This window comes from Antennarius striatus, chromosome 16, assembly GCF_040054535.1.
Source record: "Antennarius striatus isolate MH-2024 chromosome 16, ASM4005453v1, whole genome shotgun sequence".
Classification (NCBI taxonomy): Eukaryota; Metazoa; Chordata; class Actinopteri; order Lophiiformes; family Antennariidae; genus Antennarius; species Antennarius striatus.
In genome coordinates, this window is record NC_090791.1 from 18,544,630 (window position 1) to 18,564,339 (window position 19,710).

Below are 19,710 nucleotides of genomic sequence, written 5' to 3' on the forward strand. Positions count from 1 at the left end.
CGCATGGAGTACAGACCTGTGATGTGAAGCTTGGTATTCAGTGCTCTACCATGCAACAAGTTCAGCTGGGGACACTGAAGTCACAGCATGTGGTGTGGCTCTGTATGTGTGTAAAAACTCAGTAAAGAAGGCTTTCAGTGATTTACCTTCGATGTTGGCGGTTTGCAGGCCGTCCTTGAAGACTCTGTTGAAACGCTCGATTTTACCGTTGGCCTGTGGGTAGTACACAGAGCTGCGACAGTGCTGGATGTTCCTGTCACTAAGGAAAGCTTCAAACTCAGCTGACACGAACTGAGGGCCATTGTCAGTGACAATTTCCTGTGGATTACCCTCTCTGCTGAATAGAGTGGCAAGGAAAGTCATGACAGAGGCAGAAGTCACATTTGAGCAGAAGGCAATCTCGGGCCATCGACTGTAATAGTCAATGAGAGTGATGGCAAAGCGGCAGTCAGCAGGCGCTGTATGAATGGGACCGACAATGTCCACAGCAACCTTTTCCCAGGCTGCAGTTGGGGTAGGAACCGGCTGTAAGGGGGCAGTACGGGTGGTTGCAGTTTTATCATGCTGCAGGCAGGTGGCGCATGATTTGATGGCGGACTCAACCTGAACATCCATTCCAGGCCACCAGTACAAGTCTCTCAGTCAATGTTTGGTGCGAACGATCCCTTGGTGTGTAGCATGAGCAAGCTGGATCATCTTTTCCTGTAGCTGTCGCGGTACGACAACACGGTGAGTGCCACGCACAATGACACTGTTCTGCACAGCCAGCTCGTTCTGCACACAGAAGTATGGCACGATGAGGGGGTCAAGGCCTTTTGCAGTATGAGGCCATCCCTTTTGCATGTAGTGTTGCACTTGCTGTAGTACAGGGCATGTATCACAGGCACTGGAGAGCTCATCAGCTGTGACTGCAGCGAAGTCAGGGGACACAGCAGCCACCATTTCCAGCTCCATCTGCTCGTGGTCATCTGTGATGGGAAGAGGCAAGCGCGACAAGCAATCTGTAGTAACATTCTCATGGCCCGGTTTGTATTCGATGGTGTAGTTAAAACACAGCAGGCGAGCAGACCAGCGAGCTATTCTCATGCCTGCGCGTCCAAGGCCTTTGGTTGTAAGTAGAGTGGTCAAAGGGCTATGATCAGTCCGTAAAGTGAAGTGACGGCCCTAGAGGTAAGTACGCCACTTTTCAGTCGCCCAGACGCATGCCAAAGCCTCTTCTTCAACTGTTGAGTAGTTGCGCTCACATGCAGTAAATGTTCTGGAAGCGAATGCAATGGTCTGTTCAGTGTCGCCTTTCATTTGTGTCAGCACAGCACCGATGCCATAGTCTGACGCTTCTGTTGTCACGACAGTTGGCAGGGAAGGGTCGAACAAGGCAAGCGCAGAGCTGGTAGTGATGATTTCTTTTACTTTGCAGAAGTTCGCTTGCGCCTCCTCAGACCAGTGGAAAGTAGCAGACTGTCTGAGTAGAGCACGGAGAGGTTCCACAAGCATGGCATAGTTGGGAATGAACTTCGAATACCACGCAGTCAGGCCTAGGAAAGACCGCAGAGATTGAGCGTCATATGGAGGGGGAGCTTCAACCACAGCCAGTACGTGGCTAGGGTCTGGATGAAGGCCAGAAGCAGAGATGAGATGCCCAAGGAAGGACAGCTCAGTCTTTCTGAAGTGGCATTTTTTTGCATTGAGCTTCAACCCACTCTCCTGTAAGCAGTGAAGAACAGCATTCAATCTGGTGTCATGTATTTCAGGCGTTTCCCCACAGACGATGATGTCGTCCAGATAGCACTGTACGCCTTTTTGACCAGCCAGGATCTGAGACATCATGCGTTGGAAGGCACTGGGTGCTGAGGCCAGGCCGTAAGGCACCCGCGTGAAACGAAAAAGTCCCTCTTGTGTTATAAAAGCGGTAAGATCTCAGCTGCTTGGATGTAACTGCACTTGGTGGTATGCATTTTGTAGGTCAATCGTGGAGAACATTGTAGCGCCACGGAGCTCAGTGAAAACTTCCTCAATGTGTGGCAACGGGTGACTGTCGATCACCACAGCCCTGTTAGGTTCACGTAAGTCCACACAAACACGAAGGTCACCTGTCTTCTTGCTCACGACCACCAGAGGCGACACCCATGCAGATGAGTCCACTCTCTCAATGATGCCATCGGTTTTGAGTCTCTGCAGCTCCTCCGACACCTTGTCACGCACAGCATATGGGAGCCTGCGTAGCTTCTGCTGGACTGGAGGCACATCTGCACGTACCTTAACTTTGTGTATGAAACCAGTGGCAACGCCTAAAGCACTGGCGGCGTTGACGGTGTGACTCACCACAGATGCAGCAGGTGATGCAAATCTTCCCATCGTGAATGTGAAGGCGCAGGGCAGTGAACAGGTCCATTCCGAGCAGTGGTTTGCCATCGGGAACAATGTAGAAGTCGGTTTGTGCGCTCTGGTTGCAGAATGTGGCAGTAAGTTTAAGACAGCCCAGTACTGGAATCGGCTTCTTCATGTAGGTCACCAGGCGTACAGTAGGCTTTGAGAGAGGCACATGCATGAAAGACTGTCTGTAGGTGCTCTCTGGAAGAATGGAGACAGCTGAACCAGTGTCCACAAGCAGCTCAGTATTAAGAGACTGTTCATCCTTAACATGAAGAGTACAGGTAAGGTGCTTTGAGACTGCAGCTGGTGGGGCTACATGTAACACAGTAAGGTCTGGAACAGCAACTTCACGCACTGATTGTGTAGGGACTACACTGCGGCACACTTTACTAAAATGTCCCATTTTCCCACAGTGATTACATTTTGCCTTTTAGCAGGGCATTCGGGGTTGTTTGCTAGGTGAGAGTTGGATCCACAATGGTAGCAGGTTTTGTGTTGAACTGTAGATTGAGACTTGCCTTTGCCCCGACGCTTTTTGTGTGCACCATCACCTCTCGGCTGCACGAGTTTCACAGTAGCGTCGTGAACGTGCACAGGGGCGATAGCCTTAGCTTCTGCCATCGCTGATTCGATTTGTGTAGCAATAGCGATCGCCTTCTCTAGCTTTAAGTCCGTTTCCAACAGCAAGCGTTCTCTGATCCTTGTAGAGGACGTCTTCTCAATGAATTGATCCCTAATCATATCATCAGCAAACATACTAAAGTCACAGTTAACAACTAAATCCCTCAATGCAGCAATGTACTGTACTGTCGTTTCGCCAGGTCTCTGTGCACGCTGACGGAACTTGCTCCTCACAGCTACGACATTCACCTTCGGCACAAAGAAAGTTTTAAGCGCATCACAGGCGGATTTGTAAGAAGTGCCAGTGTTGGGGAGGGAAAGAAAAATCCGCTGACCTTCCGTGCCTAAACAGTGCAGCAGCAGTGCGCGCTTTCGTTTGTCCAGCATGTCATTATTAGTCAGTGCTAGCAGGTAATTTTCAAACATCTGTATCCACGTCGTATACAGCATTGTGGGCTCACCCGGGGTTTCAAGCAAAGCAGGAGGTTGTGAGATTCCGATACAAGCCATTCTCGTCGCCAATATGTTGTGTATGTAGATCGAGGGAAGTAGATAGCAGGACAGACACAATCCGTAACTTTCACAACGTGTTTACTTCTTCTTCTCCATGCATTTTATCACCTTCAATATCGTAGTGCAGTGCCACAGCTGGATGGGGAGTGTATTGCACGATACCACACTAATGATATAAAAATGACTTTGTAAAACGGGATTCCTAGGAAACTAGGAATACTGAAAACTAGGATTCCTTTGCATGTCCTACTTTTCATGTTTTGTAAACACATTATAAAATGTTGAATAAATTTGGTTCCACTTTACAATTTTGTCTTACATGTTGTTGATTCTTGAAAAAAGATTTTCATTTTTTTACCTTTCAGTTTAAAGCCTGAAATTTGGCAAAATGTCAAAAAGTTCTTGGGGGGCCAATATTTATGCAAGCCACTGTATGTCTTGTGACTGTCTCTATTTTATTAATGGAGGAACTCTTGAGTCTGTAAAATAAAGGACATGTTTTGAACCTGCTCTTTGTGACAAGTGTCTTGAAGTAGCATATAATGTGATTTAGATAGATAGATACTTTATTAATCCCGGAAGAAATTGCATATATCCACTGCTCAGGCATTACATAACAAATAATACTGGATAAACACCAGGAGAAAAGGAAACATTGACATCACAGGACATACCACAAGACATACATTACACTAACAGACAGGCACATGCAGCACTAACAGGACTTATATACTAAACTATAACTAAAATATAAACAGTATAAAATTTAAAAATATTACAGTATTAAAATATAAAACAGTATAAAATAAAATCTAAACAGTATAAAATTGAATTAAAATATAAAACAGTATAAAAAATAAATAAATAAATAATATATATATATATATATATATAACAGTATAAAATTAAATTTAAATTAAATTAAATCCATATTCAACCCCGTGCTGACCTCGCCACCTCCCCCCCGCTCCTCCTGAGAGAGTCATTGTACCCCCTGATGGCACGGGGCACGAAGGAGGACCTCAGCCTCTCTGTGGAGGCGCTGTGTGACAGCAGTCTGCCGCTGAAGGTGCTTCTCTGCTGGGAGAAGGTGGTGTGTAGGGGGTGGCTGGTGTTGTTCATGATGGCCTTAATTTTAGACATGGTCCTGCTCTCCAGAAGCATATCCACAGAGTCCAGGCTCAGCCCGACCACTGAGCCCGCTCTGCGGATGAGTCTGTTCAGACGGTCCATATCTCTTTTCCTGGCCCCCCCACCCCAACACACAATGGCGTATGACAGCACACTGGAGACTACGGACTGATAGAACATGAAAAGGAGCTTAGGACAGATGTTGAAGGAGGCCAGCCTCCTTAGGAAGTACATCCTGCTCTGCCCCTTCTTGTACACACAGTTGGAGTTAAGTGACCAGTCCAGTCTGCTGTCTAGCTGCAGTCCCAGGTACTTATAGTTTTCTACCACCTCCACCTCACTGCCTTTGATGATCACCGGCTGTGGAGAGGGAGGTGCAAGCCGGAAATCCAGAACCATCTCCTTTGTCTTGGAGACGTTGAGCTGGAGCTGGTTCTGTTGGCACCACTCCACGAAGTCAGCCACCAGTGTAGTACAAATAAAGTGGTTTGTATTGATTTGTTCATAATATATGTTAAAGGGGTCCTATTATGAAAAACCCATTTTTTCAGGTCTCTACATCTGCAGAGTGGTACTCCCTAACCCTACTAAATCATAGAATCTAGAAAACAAACACTTCCTGCCTCAATAGATTTTGGAATCTTTTGGATTCATGGCATGGACAGAATCAAAAATGATTGGAATGACCACAGCGCCGAACCTTACGTCATCTCCGGGGTGATTGATAGACTAAATTGACCTATCCTTAGTCATATTTGATTGTCCACCTGGATATGGGCGTGATCATCCCTGAGGCGGAGTTCCGACACCTTTATTTACAGCCTAATTCATTGTCACCAGTCAAGTGTTACGTTCAACTGACCTTGCATGTGAAATAATACAGACAGAAATCAAGAGGTGAATGTATCACTCATTCCCAGCCTTGTGAGAGACAAAGGGTGGATACACACAAACACACATGTGCACAGAGAGAGAGAGAGAGAGAGAGAGAGAGAGAGAGAGAGAGAGAAAGAGAATGCTTTTTTTCAGTTCAATTTCATTTTTATATACGTCTCCGGTAACTATGTTAGCTTCACTCCCCAGTGTTGTTAGTAAGTGATCTCTAACTGTCCGTGATGATTGTCTGGAAATACGGCTTTAAATACCATCTCTCGTCTTCTCGTCTCCACTGATTTCTATCCTATGTGTTTTCTGTTTTTTCCACAAATCTTCCCCCAGTCTCAGGTCGATCAGCCATCATATTTACTTAATGACCCACGAGTTACGTCAGCAGACTGAGAAAGCAGCTCCACACTTAGCGCCAAAAAATCAACCATTTAATCGTGGAAAACAAGACTAAAAAGTCTGATAAAAACAAGAGTGAAATACGTAATAGCAAAGTTACTGAAGGTTAAAAAAGTTCCAGACTACGGCAATCGATCGATAGGTGGTAAGCGTACATTCATGTGGCGCATGTAAACAAAATGCACATGAACACAAGGGGGGAGGGAGTTGTTGATAGAGGCAGCTCAGAGGGGGTGGGGTGGGAGATGTGATAAAGGGAGCTCAGAGCCAAGTGCATTAACACGGAACGTTTCAGGGCGGAAGTGATTTGAACAATATTCAATCAAAGATATTAAGGACCACGGATCAGTTTGGGGCAAGACATTTCAAATACAGTGTAGTCCGACATTTGGCAGCTGAATGACATGAATTAAAAAAAGAATAATAGGGGATCATTAAATTATTTTTTAGTTTACTTTTATTGCAGTTATCATTGTTTTTTTTCCCGAATGAAAGAGAAGGGGTGAATTTTTCCTTGAGTATGCAAGTACATCATTAGAGACTCCATGGGCACATTGCAAGCTTGTGAAAAGTTTCTGTTTGTTTCCGCAACTGAATATACAAGCAGAAGAAGAAATGTACTTTATTTATCCAGTAGGAAATATTTTTTTCATTCAAGGTGTTTTGTTTGTATATTCAGTCATGCATATACAGTATGTGTGTACAGGCCCCTGAAGCAAACCCCCCCACCCCAATCCCCTCTTGTTTTTACATTTTTACCTCTACTGAATGAATTTCCTCCCCGGGGGGTATAGGATAGGTCAAGCTTCAAGCCACAGAGGTATTACACCACACTTAAGTTAATGCCACTCTGATACGCTTCCTGGTAATCAAAAGTCTGACATGCATCTTTATGCTTGATTACTCTCTTTTATTTCCAGTTAGTTTCTAAGTTAACTCAACCAATAGTCAAACAGCAAAACATTCAGCGTTCAGCAGTTAATGCTTTCAGGCAGAAACCTAACCCTGCCATCACTGATTCTTGCATCCTTTAGCTTTTTTCACCAAAGCAAACAAGAAGAGGCTCAGAGCTGATCCCTGATGCAGTCTAACATACAATACTTCTCTGCCACTCCAGACTTCCTCATACAATACCACAGTTCCTCTCTGGGAATCTTGTCATGAGCTTTCTCCAGATCTACAAAAACAAAATGCAGCTGCGTCTGGCCTTCTCTGTGCTTCCCTATCAACATCCTCAAAGCAAACACTGCATCTGCACTAAGATTCTGTTGAACAACCCTGTCAGAAACTCTACTGCCACCTCTCCTAGACACTTCCATACCACCACATGAAAATCCTCAGGAACGACTGCCTTTCTGAAGCATGTTGTGTGTGAGGGATTTGTCAGGTTTTCTGCACATATACTTTACACTACCATCTTCTAAAGTGGGTGTGGTCATCTTTTCTGCACACTTGAACATTAAAATTTTAAATAGCAATTGACACATTGTTCATATTATTTTCATTCTTAAAATAGCATTTTGCTGTTTTATATGCTTCATACGTTCTTAACAGATTCAGCATATAGTCTCAGTCTCTCAGTCACTCACAGTGAAATAAGGCAAGGTATACAGACAGACAGACAGGTTTGCACTGGATCCGCCCTCTACCTGGAATGCTGACTAACAGGTTTGTAACATGACATCTCTCACAGAAAACAGTCAGTATAAAGAGCTTTAGTTTGAAGTAATGCTGGTACCTTTTTGAAAATCTAGAGCAGTACATTGTGTTTTTCTTCTACAGAGCTGAAACCAACTGAAGCCAACTGCAAGGTAACAGTGTCGAATAGGTGAGTGTGAAAGGGCCAATTCTCTATATAGGAATGTGTTCACACGTTTTGCAATCATTTATTTCCTTGTTGTTTTCACCCAGTTTTCGGCTTTGATGGCAGCTTTCTCAGCGGTGTTGATTGCTATGCTGAGCCTGCTGCAGCAGGCACACTGCTCTGTCCCCTCTAGATACTCTGCAGGTAAAGGAGATTTTACTCAAAGTTTGTCAGGTCCTACATAGACATTATCTCAAGTATGAGATCTCAATTTGTTCTCACACTGAATGACTGGTTGTCATTCATGATGGAATAGAAAATAGTTCTCATTGTTACGTCGTAGCCATCAGTTTCACTCATAAGACAAATGACATAAACACACACACACACACACACACACACACACACACAATATATATATATATATATATACATATATATATATATGTGGAAGAGTAAGGTTACAGGGAAAAGAGATCAAGAAGGTGGAGGATTTTAAGTACTTAGGGTCAACAGTCCAGAGCAATGGAGAGTGTGGAACATAGGTGAAGAAACGTGTACAGGCAGGATGGCATGGGCAGAGGAATATGTCAGGTGTGATAGAAGAGTTTAAGCTAAAATGAAAGGTGTACAAAAACTGTGGTGAGACCAGCGATGTTGTTTGGTCTAGAGACAGTGTCACTAAGGAAAATACAGGAGACAAAGCTGGAGGTAGCAGAGATGAAGATGCTGAGGTTTTCTTTGGGAGTGACCAGAATGGATAGGATCAGGATTGAGTACATCAGAGGCACAGCACATGTCAGAGGTTTTGGAGATAAAGTCAGAGAGGCCAAACTGAGATGGTTTGGACATGTGCAGAGGAGAGATAGTGAATATATTGGGAGAAGGATGCTGAGTTTTGAACTCCCAGGCAGGAGACTTAGAGGAAGACCAAAGAGGAGGTTTATGGATGTAGTAAAAGAGGACATGAAGGTAGTTGGTGTGGGAGAAGAGGAGGCAGAAGACAGGGTTAGATGGAGGCAACTGATTTGCTGTGGAGAACCCTGAAGGGAAAAGCCGAAAGGTAAAGAAAAAGAAGATAGATATACACATGTGCACGAGGGCATTAATAAACAAAACCCCACTTATTCAAATGAACACCACAATGTATTGAGCATTTAAATTCTGCCCAGAACAAAGTCGCACAGCGGAAGTGTCATAATTCATTTAAGCACCAAGTTTTTTTTAGGCTCTGTTTACCTATGAAAGATTATCCTGAAAATAAAATAAGTTTTAGAATCTGGCAATGCTCTATGTTTAAATAGAATTGCTTTGTCCACTTGGATCTACAAAACTATCACTGCAAACAATGTAGATCCATGCCAAGGCATTAGCAGTGTTTCAAAATTATAACCAAAGAATAGTATTACAGTCGTAGTTCAACAGATCAATGTATAAACATAACAGAGTGTGCAGTGCAAACAAAACAGGACAGACAAGCAATGTCTCTGTTTGATCAGAATGTTCTCATTAGGCTTAGTGGCTATCACTGGAGTTGCAGTATACAGGCTGATAGGAAAAGCGGTGTTTTGAAATATGAACTCTCTGAAACTTATTTTCATGTTTCCAAATTGAATCTTTTTTTTAGCAAATGGCCCAAAAGTTTAGTATTCTACTCAATCATCATGCAAACAGTTATTAAATAACAGATGTAATCCATTTTTGTACCTTGCATTTTATTGTTAAAATTAAGTAGGGTCAGGAACATTATTGAGCAGCAAATGAATTTGAAATATCTGTACAGGTGGTGGTGATAGTTACAGAGCCAGAACAATGGACAATGGAATCTCATTAGTATGACTGTACTGGTGCTGTCACTCAGTGTGAACTCTACATGGACTGTGTTTCTCAGGAGAACCAGTGTTGGTGGATGAACAGTCAGCAGCCTCCTTCCTGTCACGCTCCTTGCTCTATAACAGCTGGGATTTTGAGCTGGTGGTACCAGACAATCTGGAGAGGGAGTGTCTGGAAGAGATGTGCAGCTACGAGGAGGCAAGAGAAGTGTTTGAAGATAACAGTCAGACGGTAATGTCTTTTCGTCTTCTTTTGAGTGCTTGTAGGTATAGCAGCAGTGTGTTTACTTATATTTAGTTTGAGGGTGTTATTTTGGGGGGGGGGGGGGGCATTCAACGTAAACTAATGAGGTAGTGAATTGACCATTATCATCACAAGATTGTACCAGAGGCAGAACACATCAATATCTGCTAAAAGAGATGGACTCTCCAGCAAGTCCCAGGTCTTCTCCGAGGCCTCCTCCCCGTAGGACATGCCCGGAACACCTCCCGAGGAAGGGGTCCGGGAGGCATCTCAAATAAATACCCAAGCCACCTCAGCTGGCGCCGCTCTACATGGAGGAGTAGCGGCTCTACCTCTAAGCAGCTCTACCTTTCTAATCCAAGGGTGCGCCCAGCCCCTTTACAGAGGAAACTTATTTCAACCATTTGTGTCCAGTATCTTCTCCTTTTGGTCATGACCTAAAGCTCATAACCATAGGAAGGTCTTTAACTTCCACCCCCGGAAGAACTTTTCTGAGACCCCGCAGGGAGTTGAGGATATTGAATCAGAGTGGATTTTAGATTCTTCCCCTCGTCTCAGAGACAATTCCTACATGCTAAAAATTAATAAAACTTACCTCAGAGTTCAAAAAATGCTTTATTGTAGAGTGGTCAGAGTTGAATACAGAATACAAGTTCTTGGGTTCCAGCTCTGGTTACACTTAGTTGCGATCACAAAGTGGGAATCCCGGACAAAAGGTCAGGCTGCTTATATATTTGTCGCCAAATGGAATAGTGTTTTTTCTATCAGAACTACTCATCTAACTCCATATTTGTTATTTTCTACTTTAACTAACTATATGATTGGCTACGTAAACGTGTCACATGATACTTAAAAGACAGAAGGTGGATAGTCGTAAAAGATGAAAGGTTGGTACTTCCCCCCGGAATTCAAGGTTCATCATAAGGGGGCTGGAGAATGCATGGTTGCATCCTTTTGTTTTAGTGCTGCAACCATGCAGTCTACCAATCTTGAATTTTATTTTACTACATGAGCACACATACCCTTCAATTCCCCCCTTTTGACCTCTGAACTACAGAGGTTAACACAGTATATGCTAAAGAGACTATACATCGTAATCACAACAGTCGGAATTGTCATGATAATTTGGAAAAATACATGCCTAGAGGAAGGAAGATCTGTGCTCATGTTCCCAAATCATCGAAGTCAGTGATAATTGACAAGGCTGCAGTAATTTTTAAAGCTAATGTATGCATAGAAGGAGCAGCATGAAAGAAAGAAAATGGCCCATAGGCATTTTGAAAATGGATCCACATTTGAAATCTGTGACTTATTAATTCAACAAAAGTATGTAAGGTATGAAACTCTATATCACTGACTAAACGTTATTTAATTTCGATCTAATGAACACAATGAATAATCTACTCTACAACCGTAAATACATCCTAATAAAGTCAAACACAATGAATGATCTACGCTACAACCATCAATACAGCTTAATAAAGTCAGAAACAGTGTCACTGAGGAAAATACAGCACACAGAGATTGAGGTATAGCAGAGATGAAGATGCTGAGGTTTTCTTTGGGAGTGACCAGGATGGATAGGATCAGGATTGAGTACATCAGAGGCACAGCACCTATTAGAGGTTTTGGAGATAAAGTCAGAGAGGCCAGACTAAGATGATTTGGACATGTCCAGAGGAGAGATAGTGAATATATTGGGAGAAGGATGCTGAGTTTTGAACTCCCAGGCAGGAGACCTAGAGGAAGATCAAAGAGGAGGTTTATGGATGTAGTGAAAGAGGACATGAAGGTAGCTGGTGTGAGAGAAGAGGAGGCAGAAGACAGTGTTAGATGGAGGCAACTGATTCGCTGTGGCGACCCCTGAAGGGAAAGCCGTAAGAAAAAGAAGACGAAGAAGAAAAAAGTCATATACAATAAATGATCTACTCTACAACAATCAATAGTTCTACACAAATTGACTGTATGTGTGGGTGTATGCGTGAGTGCCTGTTTGCATCTCTGCATGGCTTTGTGTGTCCGTAGCGTTCTCTGCCTCACACGCCAAGCCAACCGAGACATGCTTCAGCTTCCAGCGACATGCCACAGCGGATTAAACAGTTAGAAGATTGATGGATGGAATCTCCGTCAACAGACGTTGCAGTGATGCGTTTCAATTCACCAACCACTGTTGTCGTCTCGTGGTTTGGATCTAGTTGGCCATCTTCTAGTGCTGTTCTTTTTATTTGGAGATTTGGGGTTGGACTACCCATGCTCATGGAGACAAAAAACTTGGGTCTAGGAGGAGCTCAGAGAGGCAATGGAGAAGGACTATCAATTGACCTCGAAGAAATTTTGGCAAACCGTTCAGCACGGCACGGCGGTGGTGGCTCAGTGGTAGAACATGTGGTAGAGCGGTTGTCCAATGTTTCAAGATCGCCGGTTTGATTTCATTCCCGCCCAAAAAAACACCCGGAGGTGAGCTGACAGAGGGGGGTGTTAACTGACCTCCAGAGCACTGCCAAGGTGCCCTTGAGGAAGGTGCCGTCCTCCTTACAAGTTGCTCATTTGGGTGCACCACGAAGTAGCTGTGTGCCACTCTACCTCCCCTGCATGTGTACCCTAGTGTGTGTGTTTGTGTGTTCAGGTACTGTACACACACATATATGCATGGTTTCAACTCACTAGAGTGTGCCACTAACCCTGCAGGGATTAAAATCAGTATATAAAATTAAAAAAATTATTTAAAAAAAGCACCTTAGGAGGAGAAAGTAGTGTAACACCAAAACTGATTATAGTGGAAGCAGGGAGCTGCTGGCCTCGACTGAAAATATTGTTAGGCAGTGGAAGGAATACTTTGAGAATCTCTTCAATGCCACTGCCATGTCTTCCATAGAGAAAGAAGATGCTGAGGTTTGACAGGAGAAACTGAAGTCTCCGAGGTGGTTGCCAAGATCCTCAGTGGCAGGACACCGGGGGTGGATGAGATTTGCCCGAGTACCTCAAATCTCTGGGGGTGCAGGGATTGTCTTGGTTGACTCATCCCTGTAACATCACATGGTTGTCGGGGACAGTATCTCTGGATTATATAGACTACTCCAGTGGACAAGCACATGCATGTAATTTCTCGCAAAGTACAAGCATCATAATCAATCAGGAAGCCAAAGAGAAAAGTGGTTCTACATTACTTATTTTATCTAGAGAAGCCATGGAATCTCATCAGAATATTATAATTACTTACCTAGCTCTTTATATATCCTTAATGCTAAAGAATTGATCACGTATTATAATTATTATCATACACTGTAGCACTACCAAGTAGTCTCTCCATATTCATATAGCTTTTTCCCTTTAAAACGCCAAAATGTCTTCATTTTAAAGTTAAACTTCGTTATCTGAACATACATTGTTTTGAATGGAGGGCATAAACTTGCAGACTGGCAATCCCTTTTATAGTTCCTTTTAAAGAAAATCATGTGTGATGTGTTGAGGCATCTGATTAATTCATCATTTATTTATTATTCTACCAAGAGAAGCCAAATTAGCTTTATGTGACAGTGGAGGACAGTGAGTTGGCTGCATGTTTTTCTATTCTTCTATTGTGATGAATTAGTAAATCTTCTTTTGTGTCCATTTGTAGGACATATTTTGGAAGAACTACGTCAACAGTCAAGGTAATGCTTTCAAAAAATGTTTTTTCCATTATTTTCAGCAGTAGGAAATTGTGTTAATTCCATTTAGGAGATAACGCACTCTTAAATGGGAGTTAGGTTAGATAACACTTAACACTCCATATAACACCAAGTCAGTTGAACTTCATGGTTATCAATCTGTCCATATCTGAAGTACAAGTGTTCGTCAATCAATGTCACCTGCTTTGATGAAATGAAAGCAAGAACGGAAAGGCAAAAACAAGTCCAAAAAGGAAATGGTTTTCGTGTTGTGTCTGTTCTCAGTTATCCATGTCAAAGTTATCCAAAGCTGTTTGGCCTTGCCAAAATAATTAAATTTTAATTTACATATTATTTTATTTTGCTTTTTTTGTTGCACAGTTACCTTGAGTTTGAGGTGAAACTTTTAAAAAGTTTTTTTTTTTTTTATAATGTGTCAACTAAAATATGCATCACATCCATGTCTATAGCACTCACCTTTACCTGCAAGTAGCCTCTGCTTCTTGAGTGTGTGATCCCCACAAGTAAGCTAACCATGAAAAAATCCCATCCATCCATCCATCCGTCCATCTTCAACTGCTTATCCGGGGCAGGGTCGCGGGGGGCAACAGTCTCAGCGGGATGCCCATACTTCCCTCTCCCCAGACACCTCCTCCAGCTCCCCCAGGAGGATCCCGAGGTGTTCTCAGGCCAGCCGAGAGACATAGTCCCTCCAACATGTCCTGGGTCTTCCCTGAGGTCTCCTTCCGGTAGGACATGCCCAGAACACCTCCCAAGGGAGGCGTCCAGGAGACATCCGGAACAAATGCCCGAGCCCCCTCAGCTGGCCCCACTCAAGGTGAAGGAGCAGTGGTTCTACTCCGAGCTCCTCCCTGGTGACTGAGCTCCTCACCCTAGCTCTAAGGGTGCTCTACAGAGAAAAATCATTTCAGCCGCTTGTATCCAGGATCTTGTCCTTTTTGTCATGACCCAAAGTTCATGACCATAGGTGAGAATTGGAGCGTAGATTGACCAGTGAATCAAGAGCTTCGTCTTGCTACTCAGCTCCTTCTTCACCACGACAGACCTATACAATGATTGCATCACTGCGGAAGCTGCACCTGTAACAGGTCAGAGGTAGGACCCAAGTACAGCACAGACTGAGACCAGATCAGGAATAGTCCAACAGTTTATTCTGAGGTTCGCATGGAATGGCAGCAATATTCCAGAAAAACAGTCTCAGTAAACAGGAATCCCAGGTGACAGGTAGCAGACAGGGAACGAGCAGGCAGAGTAGTCAAGGACAGAAGGCTGGTCAGTTTACCGGGGCAGAGACGAGGAAGACTGGTTGAAGACAGGCAGGGTTGAAACCGAGGAAGCAGTCCGGAGATTAACGCAAGAGAGCTTTGCATGATACGAAGACAATCTGGCAGAGACTGAGAGGAATGGGAGGGCATATGTACAGAACAGGCAGGTGATAATCAGGTGAGGAAACACAGGTGAAGGCAGTTGCACTGATGAGGTGGGAGTGGAAGGCAGGTAGAGCTGCGCAGATGAGGAAAACCAGGAGCGGATTGTGACAGCACCATTCCATCTGTCAATCTCACATTCCATCCTTCCCTCACTCGTGAACAATAATAATAATCATCCTTTATTGTCCCACAGTGGGGAAATTTGTGTGATTGTGACAGCGGGGGAGGGGGGGGTCATACATAAATAAATAGATAATGTACATACATATGCAACATATGAAATACACATATTCACATATTGTAAACATATTAACATATATCATATTATCAGAAATTTTCTGTTATATTTACAAAACTACATTACAGACTGCAGAACTGCAGATTACACTGGTCATCCAGATTTAGAATGTTTTGTTCTTTGAGTGGTCTGCTGGGAGGATTTCTGGTTATACAGTCTGATGGCTGTGGGCAGGAAGGACCTGTGATAGCGTTCCTTCACGCATCTTGGGTGAAGCAACCTATCGCTGAAAGAACTCTCCAGTGATCTCAGTGTGCCCTGCAGGTGGTGGGAGTGGTTCTTCATCATTGATGACAGCTTGTTTGTCATCCTCTTCTCCACCACCTCCACTGAGTCCAGGGAGCATCCTAGGACAGAACCCGCCTTCCTAATCAGCCTGTCCAGTCTCTTCCTATCGGCCGCAGTGATGCTGCTGCCCCAGCAGACCACCCCATGAAAAATAGCTGAGGCTACTACTGTGTCATAATAGGTCTTTAGGAGTGGCCCCCTGCACTCCAAAAGACCTCAGCCTCCTGAGCAGATAGAGTCTGCTCTGACCATTTTTATAAAGTGAGTGACTGTTGGTACTCCAGTCCAGTTTAGTTTTCAGGTGAACACCCAGGTACTTGTAAGAGGACACCACCTCGAAGTCTGTACCCTCCACCTTCTTGATCTCTTCTCCCTGTAACCTGATTGTCTTTTCTTCAAGAAGATGAATGAATGAATAATTAGATCCCGTTTCAAAGTGGTGTATTGTAATTGTCAGCCTTTGTGTGTTCGTCCGTTTGTCTGTCCGTCCACCAAATATCTTTGCAACCATTGCAGATAGAAATATGAAACAAAAAGCACATTACTCAGGAGGTACGGGGATGAAAATGATACGATGACCTTGAGAAAACTAGGTCAAGGTCAAATTTTAACTTTTGTACACTCAGGAACCGGATAAGATAGAAAGACGAGGGAGAAGGTAAGTGTGAGAAAGACCGTAGATCAAAGCTAGTGCTTTGATCTTGTGGTGGGGGTTTCGTTTTTCTTAAGGACAGGACACAGTGTGTAAAACACAAGGTATTTATTTGCCAATTCAAATCATGCATAGGTTGGATTAGTAATACAATAATATCATCCATAGGTTGAGTAGCAGTACAGTAATATCATCAATAGGTTGAGTATGAGTCCAATCATATCATTGATGATATTAACAAACAGACAGAGAAGTTCAACAAACAGACAAGTTCAACAAATACTTATCTAAGCATGATGAGAGTTCTGGAGATGATGAATGGTCCATTGAGGTGTTGTTACAGAAGATTCTGGGTACAGGAAAAACTTCACACACGAGAGCTGCAGCAGAGTTCCAGGTACAAAATATGAAAAGAATCACACATCATTTATACTCTAAAGGTGTGACTAGGGGGAGGTATTAACCTAGGCTCATCTGCTTTCAACCAGTTCTTTACGGGCTTTCAATTGGTACGTCAGGACCTCCAGACGTTACCAAAAATATCAAGTCGACAGTTTCACAAAACTATTTGATGACATGATATAATCAGTCACCCGAACCCTGTGAGCACATATCTTCTGCAGACATTCTTTGGATGACCCTGTGCAGAAACATACAAAAATATTCTCATTTCAAGTACAGTATATGAAATGATCTGGCCAGCTGCTTCTGTGTCTAACTTCTTCCAAGGATACCGACAGTCATGCAAGCATTTCCAAATATGGTCTAACAGTAATTATTTTCATGCAGCGTCTTCATGACCTCGAGACATCCTGGTGCCACCTTCACAAGCGCTGAATAATTTGACAGACACAACAATCCAGATATTTGTTTCAATTAAATTATATTATTTTACTATATTATTTTATTGTATGATTTTATTGTACAGGTAGTCGTCGACTTACGACCGCGATTGGGACCGACAGATCGGTCATAACTCGACTTGGTCGTAAATCGACTCTTAAGTAAAAATTAAATCCAGCAGCGCTGGTTCTTGGCTGGGGGTCGTCCGGATCGTCAGCTGGGGCAGCGTGTGGGTTGGTGGGAGCGGGAGACGATCTTTTCATAATCATTGTGAGCTTTGTCTGAATTGTTCGTTCCTTTTCTCCTCATAAATTTCACGATATGGACGGAAAGCGTCGTTTGCCATCTGTTCAATCCTTGCAAATGTTTCTATGTGTGACTGCTGTGTACCCATCCCGCCAAGAATCCACACACACACAGGCTGGTTAGATGATGTGGTTTTACTTAGGGTAGCCTGCAATGACTGGTCAACAACAGACACATACAATGTGGTAAGCACCTCCACTGGTATGGCATCGGAGCAGGGTGCTGGGCAGAACTGACGCCAGTATAGGACATATTAATATTTTTACAATTACCTTAACTGCATATAAAATGTCTTAATATAATGAATTTTAACAAGTGATCGTATAGTGGTGAATATTTTTTACAAGTAATTGCATACAACATGTTTTAACTTATTTTAACCAACATCATCCTTTTTTTATATATTTTATGAATTAGAAATATGAAATAGAAAATATAAAATATAAACGTACAATCCAAGACTCAACATAAAATAAATAAAGAAATAGCGTAATGGCGCTCTTTAGAGGGAGCTTACAGATATCACAGGCTCCGCCTAAAAAGGCAGCGCTACACATGTACGTTTTGAATATTAAACTTCACGCATAGTGCAACAACATTTACCTGCAATGAGTGGTCAACAACAGACACATACAATGTGGTAAGCACCTCCACTGGTATGGCGTCTATATGGGGGGAAATAATATTGACTTCAATACAAAATATAACATGCTAACGTGAGCAACAACAAAGCGATACAAAACGTAAATGCACAGAGATACCATGACAAGTGCTGTTACTTCTCTGTTAATCGTATAACAAATCTCACGTTAGCTTTTGTGTAATTTGCATATTTTGCGGAGCACAACATCCGACCATCTTACCGGAGCAGGGTGCTGGGCAGAACTGACACCTGACATCTGCTTCCGATCTGTTTTATATAGACTCCAGTAGAGGGCGCTATTGAACCTCTCAAAGCAGGGTGAACTATATGCATAGTTTAGCAGGAATTTCACAAAAATAAATAAAGTATTTCTTATACACGTTACATATGTTCTATGTCCATTTCTTCAAAGTGTGCACGGAGTTTATTTAACAGGGAAAAGCCTTCTGACAAGCCTTTGGTGGTGAACATTTTTTCTGTTTCCTCCTCTTCTTTCTCTGCTTCTCTTCTCTCTTCTTCTTCCACTCTTTCTTCTTCCAGCGCGATCAGTTCTTCATACAGCGCCATCATTCGTGAGTTCTCCAAGGAGAGGTTTTTTGCCAGTTTCACTATTTTCTCTCGAATCTGATCAAGTTCTTCGTCACTTTCAAATCCAGCAAAAGAGTTCATGTAACGCTTGACAGTTTTTCCATATGCCATTCATACATTTCTCCGTCACAGCCTCCTAAGCAGCCCAGCCCATCAGTAGTGGGCTGGGCTATTGATCTCACAGTGTGACTGAACAGCGTGTGTGCGCCGTGGGAACTGAAGCGCGTGAGTACTGTGGCTGGAGGGAATGCCCGCGTTACCCGGACATTGTGGTCGTAAGTTGCATAGGTCGTAAGTCGACGACTACCTGTATTAAAAACTTTCCACCACAATCTATGAAAGTAGGTCAGGGTACCAGCTTTGATCTTTGATCTATGTGAGTACGTCAGGGTCAGTCTCTGACTGCATTGGTTCTTGTTACACCCCGCTTCAAAGCGGTGATGTTTTGTAATTGTTAATGTTCATCCATCCATCCATCTGTCAATCCGTAAAGGGAGATACTCTGAAGCTTCTGTCACTTCTCCTTCGCTTTCTATTCTCTTAGAATTTATTACTACTCCTAGAATTTATTACTACTACTGTCAAATCACACTCTCTGTCTGCACGATACTGCCGTTGTCTTTGTGACTCTGTTCCACAGGTGGAGAACGCGGATGGAAGACAGGATACCCAAAGGCCTGGAAATCCCACCCCCAATTCAGCGACAGCGAACTATGGACATGAAACTCAAAGTGGCCTATCTGCCACTCTCTCACTCTCTCCGTCTCTTTTACTTGACCTATCTCTTTCCCCAATGTATTTCTATTTCCCAACCAACAGGTCAAGGCGGGCAGGACCCCTGCCCGGAGTTTCTTCCTCAATGAGGGAGTTTTTCCCCACCACCGTTGCTTATGCTTGCTCTGGAGGGCATTGTTGGTTATCTATCTGTAAAGCGCTTTGAAATGTCTTCAGATATGATTAAGCGCTATATAAATAAAAGTTGATTGATTGATTGATTGATTGATTGATTGATTGATTGATTGATCTATGAAAGTAGGTCAGAGCACTAGCTGTGAACTATTACCTATGCAAGTAGGTCAGGGTAAAATTTTGAATTCAGGGGTGTCGCAGGATGTTGCAGTCACTGACTGCATTGGTTCTTTTTGTCATTAGATTTGTATTTCATTATATTGTTCTTTCTTTTTTTGTG

General features: G+C 43.2%; 1 protein-coding gene across 2 annotated transcripts in view; it reads left to right on the forward strand.

Annotated features, from left to right (window-relative positions):
- Window positions 1–7,615: 7,615 nt before the first annotated feature.
- The window catches only part of prrg2 (proline rich Gla (G-carboxyglutamic acid) 2), a 34,469-nt gene continuing 22,374 nt past the window's right edge, over window positions 7,616–19,710 (forward strand). For both annotated transcript variants that reach the window (XM_068337228.1, XM_068337227.1), the window contains exons 1-4: window positions 7,616–7,750; window positions 7,834–7,930; window positions 9,618–9,790; window positions 13,422–13,455. In XM_068337228.1, coding sequence (XP_068193329.1) covers window positions 7,846–7,930; window positions 9,618–9,790; window positions 13,422–13,455 — 292 coding nt within the window. In that variant the 5' untranslated portion in view covers window positions 7,616–7,750; window positions 7,834–7,845. The remainder of the gene's footprint in view (window positions 7,751–7,833; window positions 7,931–9,617; window positions 9,791–13,421; window positions 13,456–19,710) is intronic.